This window comes from Anas platyrhynchos, chromosome 3 (genome assembly GCF_047663525.1).
Source record: "Anas platyrhynchos isolate ZD024472 breed Pekin duck chromosome 3, IASCAAS_PekinDuck_T2T, whole genome shotgun sequence".
NCBI lineage: Eukaryota > Metazoa > Chordata > Aves > Anseriformes > Anatidae > Anas > Anas platyrhynchos.
This window is the reverse complement of record NC_092589.1, coordinates 44574666-44589451: the sequence shown is the minus strand read 5'-3', so window position 1 is coordinate 44589451 and position 14786 is coordinate 44574666. Positions and strand designations below refer to the sequence as shown.

Below are 14786 nucleotides of genomic sequence, written 5' to 3'. Positions count from 1 at the left end.
CGCCAGTGCCCCCCCGCGGCCGGGCTCTGCCCGAGGAGCGGCTGCGGGGAGGCCTCATGGCGGCTGCGGCTCCCTCACAGGGGAGCGGAGGGGAGGGGGGGGGGGGGGCAGGCGCTGAGCTCTGCGCTCTGGGGACAGCGACGGGACCCGAGGGGGCGGGGGAGGGGCCGTTGCCACCCCCGTGACGTCACGCAGCGGGGGGATCCCCGCGCCGCGATTGGCTGCCCGCGGGCGGGGGGCGGGCCCGTGCGGCGCCGTTTGGGTTTAAACGCGGCAGCGGGGCGGGGCGGGGCCCGGCCGGTGGCGGTGGGCAGCGGGCGGCGGGCGGCGGCTCCTCGGGTCCCGGTGCGGCCCCGCCATGGTGGTGCCGGCGCGGCGCGTGCAGACGGAGTACATGAAGCGCTTCAGGGAGCCGCAGTGGGACGCGTGCGGCGCCTGCTACCTGGAGCTGCTGCGCTACCGCCTCAGCCGCCGGCTGCTGGAGCAGGCGCACCGGCCCTGGCTGTGGGACGGCTGGCAGCAGGGCGGCGGCAGCAGCAGCGGCAACAGCAGCAGCACCGCAGCGTCCCCCTCGCCGCCCCCGGCTGCGCACGACGAGGAGGAGGCGGGCGGCGAGGCGGGGCGGGACGGACCCGCACCCGGACCCGGTAGGAGCGGGGGCGGCGGGGGTGAGGGGGGGGATGTGAGGGGGGGCGCGCGGCACCGGCCGTTAACGGTCGCCCCCAACGGCCGCGGGCGGCTGTGGCGTGGGTGCCGGCAGCGGGGGGCTGTGGGGAGCGGCGCCCTGCCGCACGGCCGCTTATGGAAAGCGTTGCCATGGAGCCGCCGCTTATGTAAGGCGCAGCGGCAGCAAACCGGGGCTGTAGCCGGGGCAGAACCGGCCCTGTTGTGGTTTTTGGTAGCTTATGGCACCTTCTGGCCCCCCAAAATCATGGACAGGCAGGTAGCGCTGCCACCGAGCTCTCAACACCGTTAACTTCCCATCCCCTAAAATGCCTTGCCTCACCTATGCTGAAATGAGGCTTGATCCGGCAGCCGCTTGACGGGTGTTGTGCAGCCTGCTCAGGGCCAGCTGCATGCCCAGGGAGCGGGGAGTTAAGCCGCATGCTGCTGGGGATTAGTGCTGGGGTTAGATGTGCTGCTTTGGCCTGGGGAGATCACATCGTCTGGTGTGATGTCCCCTGGGGCCTGAGCTTACCAGAACGGTCTGTACCCTGATATTCACAGCTCTGCTGCAGTCACTACCCTTAAAAATACCACGTTAGCTTTAGCTCTGTTAGCTGTTTGCTCCTCAGGAGGACCGGTGTTTCAGTGCCTGCTGGTGGTATAGCACTTTGTAACATCTGTGTTGGGGGAAGATGGCAAGGCATCAGGAATAGTTATGGAAGGAGCTGAAGGTGTGCTCTGCTGCTGGCTGCCCCACTACAGCTCTCCATCTCCACGCAGCCATACACTGATGAAAGCACCCCAGGTAACCAGAATGTAACACTGTTAGTGGGTCTGATCTTGCTTTCCTCAGGTAGTATTTTGTAGTGCCTTCAGGAAAGTCATATTGCAGAGTACGTGTGGAAGAAGCAAGTATGTAGCAGCTCTGAGAAGCAGCATTGAGAAATCTCTGCTGAAGGAGCAGGGAATGTCAGTGTGGGAAAAGATGTGCTCTGTTAGGGTGGGCTAGAGGCTTGGTTTCTAGTGAGGGGAGTGCAAAAGCAGTTGGGGCTCAGACCTTTGGGTTCCTGCCTCTTCTGATGCAGTCTGAACACATGCTGATCCTGGGTGGATGTGGTGGGAGCCAGGATCTTCTGCATATCAAAGCAGCGGGGCACAGCAGGTAGCTTGCTGTGACCTGGACTGACTGGCAGCTGGTGACGCTTGAGGCTGCGTGTGGGGATGCTGGGCACTTCTTGGCCTTCCTGCTGCCCTCCGTGGCTGTGTCTGGAAGAGACCGTGGCTTGATTCCAGTTGGATCTGCTCTGGCAGCAGGTAAAAACTTGCTAGCTGCAGATGAGCTGCTCATACAGGTGTTTTCTGTGGCCAGTGAGGGTGTGTCTGTCCTGTGTGTGTGCATGGCTGTCCCCTCACCTCAGTGGCAAAGGGGCTGCAGAGCAATGCCAGCCTGCCCAGCTCTGAGCTTTTGGGCAGCTGTGCCTGTAGCTGGTGGAACTCTGCTGTGGCTGCTCTAAGAGAACACCTCATCTTCGCTTAGGTTCTTCCCATTTACGATGGGAGAAAAATCTGTACCTGATCTTTGCTTCTCTGTAAAGCAACTTAGTATAAATATATTTTCTTGCAGGCATTTAAGAGCCTTAGTAAAAGGCCTGAGAACAACCCCGCTTAGGCAGCTGGATTAAGTGGAAATTTATATCAGTGTATAGCTTAGTGTGCAATCAGAAAGCAAGTGACTCATTCAATATTAGGCAATTAAAGATGTGTTTTTCTTTTTAGTGACTGGCTAATTAAAAAGTGCAGAGAAGATAACACACAAACTGCCACCCTATGAATCTTGCATTATTCAACTGCCTTTTTTTTTTTCTGGAGGAGCTTAATTATGCTGAAGTGCTGTGGGGGCAGCTGAGTGTGCTCATGCCAGTGACATCTTTTGTCTTCTGTATCTGGCATCCACCCACACGCTGCAGCATCCTGGTTGTTACCTGGCTACTGCTGCTTCCCTCTGTGCTGGGGGGAGCTGGATTTCTGGCTACATGGTATCTAAAGTGGCTGTGGCAAAGTATGTTTGGCCAGCAGTAATGTTGCTGAATGTCCAAATACTACCACACGCAGTGTTTTGTTTTTGTAGAAGAAACAGAAATACCTGCTCCTCACACAGCTCCAACCCATGAGGGAGCACAGAAAGCTGCAAAAATCAGCACTGCCTGACTTCAAGGTTTAGTGGTGTTGGTCTAAAGTACTGCCAGCATCAAACTCTGAGGCGACAACGAGGGCAAGTGCATTTTGTCAATATATCTCATGCTGAAGTGGCAGCTGAGTGATACCAAGGTGCACTGAGTGGCAAATTTGGCATAATTCCTTCTGGCTCTTCGCTTGCGACACTATTGGTGGGACTGCTCTGCAGAACATGTCCAGGCATGGGTGTGTGGTAAACATAATCCAAAGAAATCTCGACCTAAATCAGCTGGTTCAGTTGACGCATCCTCGGACCTGTCAACGGAACCCTGTGGGCTGGTGAGTGAAAGACAGGAGCTCTTGGCAGCTGCACGGCAGGCAAACATGTTTGTGAGATGATACTGCTGCGCACACATCCAGGATTAAGCCATTTTTCCATCCTTATTGTGATTTTTGCCTTCAACACTTCTGTACAGAGGTCTGGAATGACAGCGGTGACAAGCTGGTGTCAAAGCAGTTGCCACACAAGAGTCTGATGGATCTGGATTTGTGCAGCTCAGTAGAAGATCCAATTTCAAACTTCTTCCCTGATCTTGTCTGTCATGATGCTGCAGGTGTATTTGCTGGCTTATGTGCATGGGGAGGAGCAACTGGTGGTGGGGGAAGGAGGTAATAGTGTCAGCTTAGGGGTTAGAGTACTGTGATCCAGTCACTTGAGTGCCTTTTGGCTGGAAACAAGCTTTGCCATAGAGTCAAGCCAGATTTGTGCCCAACTGAATATGTGCCCTCTCAAGAGGCCTTGGAGACCTGCCTTGCTTGGGGGTGGTGGCACTTAGGGGACTGGTGTGCAGGAGGCTTCCCAGAGCAGGCACCTCTCAAACCCTGGCTTCAGTGCTGTATCTGGACAGGGGAGCTCTGAAGGTGACTTGGGGGCAGAACCCAGAGTTTCCTGCTTTGGTACAAAATGCTTCTGAACCTGAGGTAGCCCTGTGTGGGGCGGACATCCCACACAGATGATAGAGTTGATCCCTGGGGACTTGTAGGTCTAATAGGAAGGCTGTTGGCTCTGCTGACTTGCTGGAAGTACCTTTGAAATGGGATTCTTCTCAGCCTGGTAGAGCACACAGTGCTGTGGGAGGGAGAAAAGCTCCACCAACTCATGTTGGGGCAGTGGAGGGGAGCTGTTACGTAAGTTGGGCGATGCAGGAGGACTTAGGTGACCTCTTCTGGGCTGGAGCCTTCAACTGCCCTGTTGGGTGGGCCTGGCAGCCTTGTTTTGCTGCTAAGCACTTAATCCCCTCCTGTCCAGTGTGCTCTGCTTAGCATCTGCGATGCAGTTCTGAAATGTTCCCAGCTTTTTCCCTATTGTGGCTAATCCCTGTAATGCTGCAGCCAGTCGGTTCTGGGTTTCCTGTTCTATTTGCAGCACGCCTTCAGCAGTGCCTGTCGGAGCTGCCGTGCTGCAGGGGCAGGAGATGGCTGCTGGTGCTGGTAGCTGGGTCTGCTTCTTCTCTGCTGTCAGCTGCTGCCTTCCTGCAACAGGGGTGCCTCACGAAATTGCTGGAATATGTGCTGAAGTTTCAAATAAGATTTCAATAAATGTCTGGTGAAGACATCAGCCTTGTACCTTCACTGAGTTCATATAAATGAGCTGTAGGAGTGCACTCATTACAGTATCTGCTCTAATAGCAAGTGCACACAGGGTGCCATAGTATGCTCCAGCATACAGCGTTTACTGCAAGGCGGCTGAGCAGGATTCTGCGTGCCATTTACTCATATGCTTTTATAGCTATTTTGGGACAGGCTGGCTTCGTCATTTCTGCACCAGCTGGGACTGGATCCGAGTGAGCAGCATCCAGGCTCGTCTTTGCTTTGAAGTAAGGCTACCGATGTGATTGCGGAGACCCCGCTTTCCTGTATTTTGGAGGCTCTAAATGCCATCTTCCGTGGCTTGTGAACTCCCGTGTTGTTGTGCTCTCCTGTGGAGAAGGAAGGTGCAGCTCTCCTGTGAAGGAAGCCATTCCATCCTGCCCCAAATGACTCACTGCATATTTGACAGCAACATGTCCTCCCTTCACTGTGTTATTCTTTGAAATGTCACTGACATGCTCAAAACAGTGCCTCCTCCTGATATGGCCTCTTGTATGCGGAAGAGGACCAAGCTGGTTCCTCTTTAAGAGCGGGCAGTACAGAGAAACTTGTAGGTAACAGGCTACAAGGGGATGTCTCTGTGCTGCCTGTTGCAGCTGGGCTGCATGTGCTGCCTTGTCAGCGGTGAAGCTGTGCCCTGGAGCCCAGGATGCCACGCAAAGCTGGTGTTTTACCACACTGGGGTCATTGCTTTTCACATTTATCCAGCCTTGGCTGTGACCGAAACCGTGTGTCTGATATTTCAGCATGTGGCCACTCGTTGCTCTCGTTCTGTCACTCCGCTGGCACCGGCTGCTTTCCTTGGCTGTTCTCTAGGGGCACTCAATCGGACTCTGGATGCTGCTGTGTTGCTGGCTACTTCTAACAGCTACTTGGCCATGCTGCAGTGGCATCTGCTTCTGAATGCTGCACCTGCACAGCCTGGAGTGCCCAGCACCAGGTGCTGTGCTGGTTTGGCAGTGAGTAGTAAATGAACAAGCTGAGCAGTTGAAGCAGCCCACCTCAGGGCAGTGCTGGGGCGTGCAGCGGATCATCCTGTACCCTGCTGGGGCAGAGCGAGGGTATGAGTGAAGAACAGGCAGGTAACTTCTATTCTGGTGGAGCTGGGTGGATGCTAGAATGAAATTAAAGCGGTGTCAGATCGGGCATGCATGAGCTTGATTAGCTAAATCACAGCGATTAGTATGAGCGGTTGCTGTTGTGTCATGGGATGGGCAAATCCTTCTGCTCTTAATGAAGGTACTGCTGTGAAGTTTGCTCTAGTTGTTTGTGGTCAACCTCTCAATATGAAAGCAAGACGAATTCATTCTATAGCAGTGGAGGAATTATTTCCATACACACCAGCGTGTGCTGGTGGTTGCTGGAAGCACACGACTTGGTGCGTGGGCAGCTTGCAGCTGGTGTGGCAGGAGTCCTGCGTGTTCAGCTTGCTCTGCAAGCAGCTTGAGGGCACTGTTGTGTGTCCAGGGCAAGGCTGCAGCTCAAGCTCAAAGATAGCCCCTTGAAGGGAGAGCTCTTAGCAGCAGACTGCTGTGCTGCTAGGTTAATAAAAGGCTTTGGTTGTCTTTAAACAAAAGGCATGGTTGGCCTAAAAGTCATGGGAAGACTGGGTCATGATGTCGGTTTGTATAATGTCTTATATTGTATATTACATTGTCTTGTATAATGCTGATCTGGCCTTCAGTATCAGTCTAAATGTGCAGATTTAAATGATGCATATTAGGTTCTGTGATCCTTAACGTCTGGTTCTGTAAACCAAATGCTGCACCCCTTTGTCACCTGGTGCTATGGGAACAGGCAGGGCCTTTAGGGACCTTGGGTAGGGAACTGGCCAGAAAGCTGTTAGTATAATTAGAGCTTTATCCTCATACAGAATTTTTAGCAATTAGCACAGCTTTATTATTACCTAATTTTTAATCACCTGGGCCCTTTGCAGTGCGGGCCAAGTACTGAGTAATCCGCATGGAACACAATAGTCATGACCTAGACTTGGAATACACAAAATCACTCAAGTCCGTTGGTCCTTGGAGGATGATGACCATGGTGGTATCGTTTGCCATCCAGCAGCAGTTCTGGTACAAGGCCCAATTGGAAGCTGCAGATGCTGATTTTTATGGGTAACATCTCATGTGCTGTTGTACTTCCTTCGGTGGTGGAGTCACTGCATCCTGGCAGCCCAGCCCTGGGGGCTTTCATTGTGCTGGTGGGCAAGCGTGCTTTTCTCAGTGCTGATCACCCTGCTTGTAGGTAACTGCTGTATAAAATGGCATTGGTTATATCAGCCCTGTTGTGTGGTGTCAGGAGCTGGGGGTGGTGACATGCTGATAGGGAAGGTGGGGAAACTAGTCTAGGGCAGCACTGCCTGTGGTGTGATGCTTTAAACACAAGGCATTCTTCACTGAATAGATAGCAAGGGTGATGTTGATTGCTTTATAAATCTTTGGTTCATACTTCCCTCTCTGATGTAAACAGCAAACCATAACCAAGATGTATGCATGAATAATCAGGGAGCTTGAAAATGCACTCTTTCAGTGGATGTCTGTAATATGAGCGTTTTATTTTACATAGCTTTATCAGGCTTGTTCTCTGGCTGGCAGCATCTACATGCCGTTCAGCAGTCCATCTGTTCGCTGTCTGAAAGATGAAAGGATGAAACGGCGAAGATGGAAGATCACTGGAAACATTCTTAGTGCATTTACAGTGCTGCCTGGAGCTATTAGGCTTCTGTAGCCTCACTAGCGAAAGGCACACTTAAATGTGTGGAAGCTGATGTGCAGAGGGATGGGCTTGGAAATATCAGTCACTAAGGAGTGAAGGCGTTTGAGTGAGGTATGCCTTTGCTGCGGTAGAATTAGTGACGTCTTCACTTGCTTAAAAGAAAGTGCGGCTTCAGAGCTATCAAGAGGCTGTGCAGATAGGCATGATTGTTAGTGGGAGCTCAAAGCAGACCTTTCTTTTTTCAGAAAAAGAAAGAGAAGATCAAGAAAAGCATCAGAAGGAAGAGCAAGAAAAAACTGTAGAACAGACTTCCACAAAGGAAGCAGATAAAACCAGCCGTACAGGACGACGTCCAAGCCGAAGTGCCTTGTCCAGTCGTAATGATCGAAGATCAGCCAAAAGTCCTCAAAAGACAGATGCACCAAAGGAGAATAAGCATCCATTTGCTCTGTATGGGTGGGGAGAGAAACAGACAGATACTGGAAGCCAGAAAACTCACAACGTCTGTGCTTCTGCTTCAGTGAATGAAGTAAGTAAAAAGTTCCTATTTAAGTGAGAACTGATGACTTAGTGCCTAGAAAAGACACATGGCTAATATCTAGGTAAAACTTCCAAGGATGCTTTTATTTGTCATTGCTTGGGAAACTGAGGGCTTCAACAACCTGTTCTGTTGTGGGTGGTACTGTCCTGTAAGTACTGTCCTGCTGTGGCTATGCTATCTCATGCAGGAGTGGAGTTAGGGGCTTGCTTTGTTTCCTTTGAGAGCTGGTGTCATCCCTCCAGGTTTGGCTGTGATTGGAGTTCTGTATGAGCAGAGTGTAGTCAGGTTAGTCCTTCTGCACAGTACGGTATTTCTGTGAAAAGGCTTTCAAAGTGTCAAAAAAACAAAAATGTGTTTGGATGCCTAGCTCTGCTTGCTGCAGAGTCTTTGTGTTGCTAAACCCTGTTTTATAAAGACAGCCAGTTTTCTACATTATCCGGTTGAGTTTGTAGAGTCTAGCTTTGTTGATACCAAAACCCACTTTTTTTAGAAGTGGTTTTGGTACTTTCTCCATCAAAATGCAGCAGTGGTTGTACCTGCAGGCCTCTAGTGTGGCAAGCATACAGTGGAGACTTGAATGCGCAAACCTTTCAGGAGGCTTAGAGCCCTCCTACCCTATAGGAAACTCAGTTCTCATCAGACAGGAACCTGTCTGCCTACACTGATGACCAGTGTCACAGGAAAAATGACAGGCATAAGATGAATAAAGGTGAGTATGACAAGCTATGATTGAAGCCAGTTCTATACTGAATGCTGGATATGCATCTCCATACTGGTCACAGCCAAGTATCTACATTTTCTGCTGGGTGTGCTTGTGCATAGAGCTGTCACCTGTGGTTCCTGCTAATGCTTTCCTCACTAGAGTTAACACTTCTATGTGGTAGTCAAGAACTTGGGTTAGGTGTAGAGGGGAGAAGCAGAGGAAAGTGCAGAGATCTACCTAACTGTAGTTATGTACTGTCAGTACAGTATTGTCATTAATAATAAAGGAAAAGTTACAGCGGTAAACTTCAAGATGTTTGACGTATCTGACTGCAGTAGCTGTGAACTGTTAACCTGTTTTGAGCAATACTTGGAAATTCTGATTAATGCCTGGCTATCTTGTTTCTGGCTGTAATAGTGCTACCAGCAAAACTGGCTCTTGTAAGTGTATTGCTGTATTCTGAACTTCATGAAAAGCAGCAGTCGGTTAGCACCAGGCATCCCAAAGCTGGGATCTGAATCTCTGAGTCTGAATCCCTGAGCCAAGATACCTGAGGATTAATGTGGTGGATGTGCTCTTGATGTGTGAGGTGCAGCTGACTTCCAGCAGGCTGTTTTGGAAAGGGTTTGAAGCGTTTTCTCCTTCCTGGGAGAGTCCAGCTGAACTCTTAAGGAAATGAGGAACGGGACCTGCAGCTTTTGGAAGAAGCTGCCTGTCCTGATAAGGGACAATGTTACTGGGTTGATAAACTTGGATCAGCAGTGGAAGATGCTGACTGGTGCCTTGTTGAAGCCCAATAGATGTTAATGCCAAACTTGAGTGGAGAGAGAGATACTGTGGAATACTTCTAACATTGCTCATGCTAGAAACAAAGTTGAAGAACTCTTAAGGGTCTCTGATTTGTAGTGAGTGGCAGGATTCCTCTCAAACACTTAAATAATTGAAAGCCATGGTAGTGCCCTGTCAGTAGGGGTGGCTCCGTAAGGAGGTACTGCTTACTGCCTGCCTAGGTCACTTTTCTTGGATGTTTCAAAGTTGTTGCTCTCCTCTTGAGATGAGATCTTTAAGTCTGGAAACAGAGGCAAGCAAACACAAGCTGGCTATTAAGACCAAATTCGGTGAAAATGATAACTTGAATATGCATCAGGACACAGGTTTTTATATTTAAACATTTGGTATCTAGTGAGCAGTCTCTAAGGATTGATGTTACTACTATGCCTAGATTTTAAGGGATACATACTGAGGGATAATTAAGAATCTTCTATGGTAGAAATAGGAGAAACAAGGCTTTTAAAATGTCAGAGTTAAGATTCAGAGAAACATTAAATTTTTGCAGTCTTTCCCACCATGAGGTGGGGGAAATATTGCAGAGTAGAATTTGAGGCATCTCTTTATGGAAAAGTTTTGTGCTTCTTTTTTATTAGTGGTGCAAATTACATGAGAAAATGTGATCTTCCTAGCAAACCCTGTTTCTTCAGAATGGGGGTTGGGATAATTAGCAAGTGCCCCTTGGCTTTCCTGGGGGGTTCCTAGCCTGTTTTCCTGCTTGTAACACTAACTCTGCTCTTCCAGATTCATGAATCTGCTCTACGAGCAAAGAACAGGAGACAGGTGGAGAAAAGGAAGCTTTCTCAGAGGCGAGTACGATCCGCAGAAACAGAGAAACCTTGCCGGATAAAACCTCCCCCGCCAGACAACCCGTGGATGACAGAGTATATGAGATGCTACTCGGCAAGAGCTCGGTGAAATTGGATTCCATTAGGTATCATCATAAAGTTTTGCCTATCAGGACACTGGTGCAAGGAACCAAACTACTTATGCAAGGTTTTTATAGGGAGTTTCCAGCTGTTAAAATATTTGTTACAGTATTTTTATCTTGGCTACCTACCTCACAGTGGGGTGTATAGTTGGAGCCATAACATTTGAAGCGGCTTTTAGATATAGCTACCCAAATTTTTAAACAATTCCCCTTTTGGGAATCTTTGTAATGCGTTTCAGTTGACTTGTTTTGGGGGTGGGGGGACTGGAGGGGGAAGCCTGGCATACTGGCAATCAAGGCAAACATTTTTTGATCTTGGTTATGAGTAATCTGCTATCCCTTACTTCAAAGTTAAGTCCTCCAAATCATGGGGAGGTGGTATTATATTAGGGGAGAGAAACTTTAAAGGTGTGATGGAGGTGCCTTTGTATTTATAGTACTATTGAGTCAATATTTCTACCAAAATAAGTGTATTAAGACAGGCAACAGGGAAGCCAGTAGGTCTGGTAAGCAGCACTAATAAACATAGATGCTTTTTAGGCAAATGCCAAGTGTTGTCTGTATATAGAGGCTTTCAAAAAACTTGCTGAATCGGTGAATCTGGTGAATACTTTCTAATTTTCACTGCTGTTACAAAGGTCATTGTAATAAACTACTAATTATCAGAGCAGGTAACAGCTACAGGATCATTTTGCTGTTGCTGTGCCTATTGTACCAAATAACTGATGTAGACAATCATCTCACAGCTGCTGCTTGATAGGCAGTTGCTTGTTGTACCAGGATCAACTTGGCACCACTGTATTAAGCTTGTGGTCAACTTATTCTACATTTAATCATGTAAATGCCGGTTTATCAGTGGGCTGGCTTCTGTCTAGTGAAATCTATTTTTAACATTTAGGAATATCTGCGCTCAGTGGGGTTAGACTGCAACATGCATTCCATGTGGTGGTATTGTATGAGTGTGCTTTTAGGGGTTTAAAACTTAAATTATTTTTGATGATGCTTGTAGGTGAAGTTGAGAAGCTTTCTGCCCCCAAATTGGTGCAGAACTCCTTGCTAGTGGGGTGAGGGCTACAGAAGGAAGGAGAGGTACTTTTTAGTAAAGAAGCCTTTTAGTAAAGAATAAATATATATAAAGGAGCTTGAACGCTTTCAGTTTGTAGGTCTGTTATGTATTAAGAGTCATTGTTTGTCAAATTCTTAGTGTTTTTTCTCCTCAGGCTGCTGTGTATGACTTGTTCAGTTTGATAACTAAGCTTTAGGCAGACTATTCCTGTAGTTGTGAGCTTCAAGATTTTGTTCAGATGTGCTGTGTGTTATGTATGTTGGTTACCTTTAACACCTTTGCAGCTCGCTTTTTACAGACTAGACAACTTCTCACAGTAAGCACACTTGCACTTCTGCAGCAGAAGCCTGTGCCTGTCTTCGCTTCACTGCACCATCTCAGTGAGTAAGCAGGACTAGAATTGCTGCTGCAACAAGGGACAGATGCGTAGTTGAGTTTGGTTGTGGATGTTTTTGAAATGTGGAGGGACCAAACACTGCTGCCTTCTAGTATTAACTTGTACATCAGTAAAGGCTTCATTGATTTCAGTCTTACTAAGGTGTCTTGGACCCCATGAAGTTATAACCTGATTTTCAAGTATAAAGCTTTACAAGTCCTAATAACTCTTGTTCAGGCTACTGACCAGAGATCTTACAGCTTCTAAAGCTGGGGAAGCAGAGCATGACTAGGTATGTTTATACATGGCAAAATGACTGTATTCCAACTTCTTAGTAGGCCACAGTTTAGAACTTGCTAGAACTTCAAAACTCTGTTCAAAACTGAGACAAACTATTTGACAAAATGCTTTTATTCCACATGGGATTTTTACTTTTTTTGCATGCTGTTTTTCTTATTTAAATAGCTTTTGTAAAGATACTCAAGTTGCTTTGACACTTTGAATTCAGAAATCCACCTTAGTTTTGAACAACAATATCACAGCACTAACTCAGTACTATTTACCAGCCTTACTCAATACAGCCTGTTCCTGTCACCCAGGATGCTATGTACACCTCTGGCTTTGTAGACCTCACGTGACCCTAGCAGATGGACTATGTGCCCTCAGTGTGTGCCCACATCAAGCAGTTTTCTTGGTCACGGACTTGCCACACTTTCCAAGGCAGCTTCCAGAGTTCTCTTCCCGCTGAGAATGGAGGAGCCAAGATGACTGTGCCTGCCTTAAGTACCCATTCTTGGATAAGATGGATCACCTGTTAGATGTTGGACTAGGGGCTTTAAATGTCTTCTGCCTTGGATACTGGGTACCAAACCTGGAAAGTCTCAAAACAGGATCGTTCAGGTGTTCTGTAGAACATGAGAAACTTTCAGCAGCATCCGGGCTGCTGTGTACTAAGGAAATATTCTAGTTCTTATCCTAGTCTGGACAAGAGCAGTTCCCCACCAAAAGTAAGTTAGAAGATAGTAGTGACAGAACTGGATCATGTAAGTCACTTGTGTTTTTTAAATGGTCTGTAGCTAAAAATCTTGGGTGCTATGTTGGTACAACTTTAGTCTGAGTAATGCCTGAAGTGAGGGGCAAATTATTCTGCTGATCAGGTAGCTTTCTTATATTTGGGCATTATTTGACTTTTTAAAAAAGGTGGTTAGTAGATTTGCTCAGGCTCTGTGAACTAGTATAGTCTTGATAACTGCAAGTTGTATATGCAAAATGTTTAGTGTGCCAGGCTGAGGTCTGGAAAACTCTTCTAGTGTTCTAACATGAATTTGATGAACAGACAAATGACTTGGAAAACAGAACTTTCAAGTGTCAAAGCTTTAACTACATTCCACAGATAAAGGAGCAGGTTGCTTTGCATCAAGTTTGACTTTGCTTTCCATTCCAGATAATGTTTACCCTATCAATGAATAAAGTTCAGATTTGTCTTGCCATAGACTTTAGAATTGAGCCAAGTTATGAATGCTTCTCACTCCTGTTTTACCAGTAAAACCTTGTAAGAACACAGTCAATACTCAGTTGTCCAGTCTTCAGTAAAGTAACTGTTTATTCCTTTCAGTTTTTGAAAGCACTCAGCCAAGTGAAATAAGACTTTCACAGTGTAATGCTGCAATTTAACTATAGTGTTGTAAAGACTCGTGTTTACAATGTGAAATGTTGCAATGAAAACTGCATATGAATGTCCCTGTGAAGTACAGTAGCATGCCTGTTCAGTCACTGCTGTCACATCTCTGCAGCTATGAACTATGGTGGTCTTTACTAGAAGCTGAGATAGTCAAGGTGATTCCTAAATTTAGAGCCAAACTTAACTGCGAAGGACAGACCTGAATGTGTGGTAACAAATTCTATCAAGGTACTCAATGCATATTAATCAAATTTTAACATCTAGGGAAGTGCATACTGCCCTTCTAATTTTTATGGTATAAATGCAGTTTAACTGAACTATAAAGGCATCTGATTTTTTTTTTTACTGATAAGGACCAAAATCTAGCAATCTGAGGACTGATGTCCAATAACCTGCATGTGCCAGTTTATTTTCTAGCTCAGTTAGTGCACTCAGCAGCAAAGCCATATGTAGAGCCTGACTCAACACCTTGACAATAGCACCTATAAAATTAGGGGTAGAAGTGAATGGGAAGCTGCCTCAGCTATTGTTAGCACTGGATTCACTTTAAATCACTTTAAAAATTCTAGGGAGATACCATCTAAGCTTGAAGCAATATGTGTTTTTTAAAGTTTTTAATAGTATATGTTTTTAATGCTTCTGTATTGTCTATATTTAATAGTATAGTGTCAACTTGTATATGTGAATAAAATGAGTGACACAGTATCCTGGAGTGCTTATGCTGTGGTGTTCTTTGGGTCTCAGTTTTGCTACAGGGCTCTTGTAGACTGCATGCAGACTATATACAGCCTCTGCTTCTCCCATATCCTCTCCCCTTATGGAGAGTAATTGACAAATGTAACTAAAGCCACTCTTTACAGAATCAAGTCATCCTGAGAGATGAGTTTTTCCTACATTGTTCCTAAAACTCTCCCATGATTTTTAAAATTTAATTTCCTTAGATGAGTCATTTAATGTAGCATAAACTTAAGAAAAAAACAGCTTGTTACAGTTTTGGCTCTGTCTCAAATGCAGGCTGAAGTAATTGTGAATCTTCCTTTATAGCTGGAAAAAGGGTAAAAAATCGTAGTACGGGGAAAAGGCAAGAAGCTGCATCACTTAGAACAAGTATGGTGTTACAACTGGGAAAACTTTTCAAATTAGTTATTTGAGAATGGCTGCACTGAGTTTCTATATGCTTCTATGAGTGTATATATATACTGAATGAGGAATACAACTAAAACTACCAGGTATGTTTTTCCTCTGATATTGTGATGAGTTTTTCCCTTAAGTCTTAATTCCTTCAGTGTATTGAATGTGAATGCAAATGAGCCATATACACAAATAACTTCTCAGTGTTCTTTTTTTAAGGCCCAGGAGGCATAGTTCCTATTGGAGATGTATCTAATTGAGTACAAAGAAAGGGGATAATCTGTGTTGCTAAGCAGGTTGTAGAAGTTATAAGAGCATAT

The 14786-nt window shown here is 46.7% G+C and overlaps 1 protein-coding gene across 3 annotated transcripts; it reads left to right on the top strand.

Moving 5' to 3' along the window:
• The first annotated feature begins 277 nt into the window (after positions 1-277).
• CCSAP (centriole, cilia and spindle associated protein) lies at positions 278-14040 on the top strand. Of its 3 annotated transcripts, none has more exons than XM_027454166.3 (4): positions 278-647; positions 7455-7738; positions 10026-10215; positions 12254-14040. In XM_027454166.3, exons 1-3 carry the CDS (start codon positions 359-361, stop codon positions 10197-10199), a joined length of 747 nt encoding a protein of 248 aa, XP_027309967.1. In that variant the 5' UTR covers positions 278-358; the 3' UTR covers positions 10200-10215; positions 12254-14040. The 3 variants fall into 3 exon arrangements, with proteins under 3 accessions (XP_027309967.1, XP_038032538.1, XP_027309966.1); XM_038176610.2 differs by having other exon boundaries at positions 12221-14040; XM_027454165.3 differs by having other exon boundaries at positions 10026-14040.
• Positions 14041-14786: the final 746 nt, after the last annotated feature.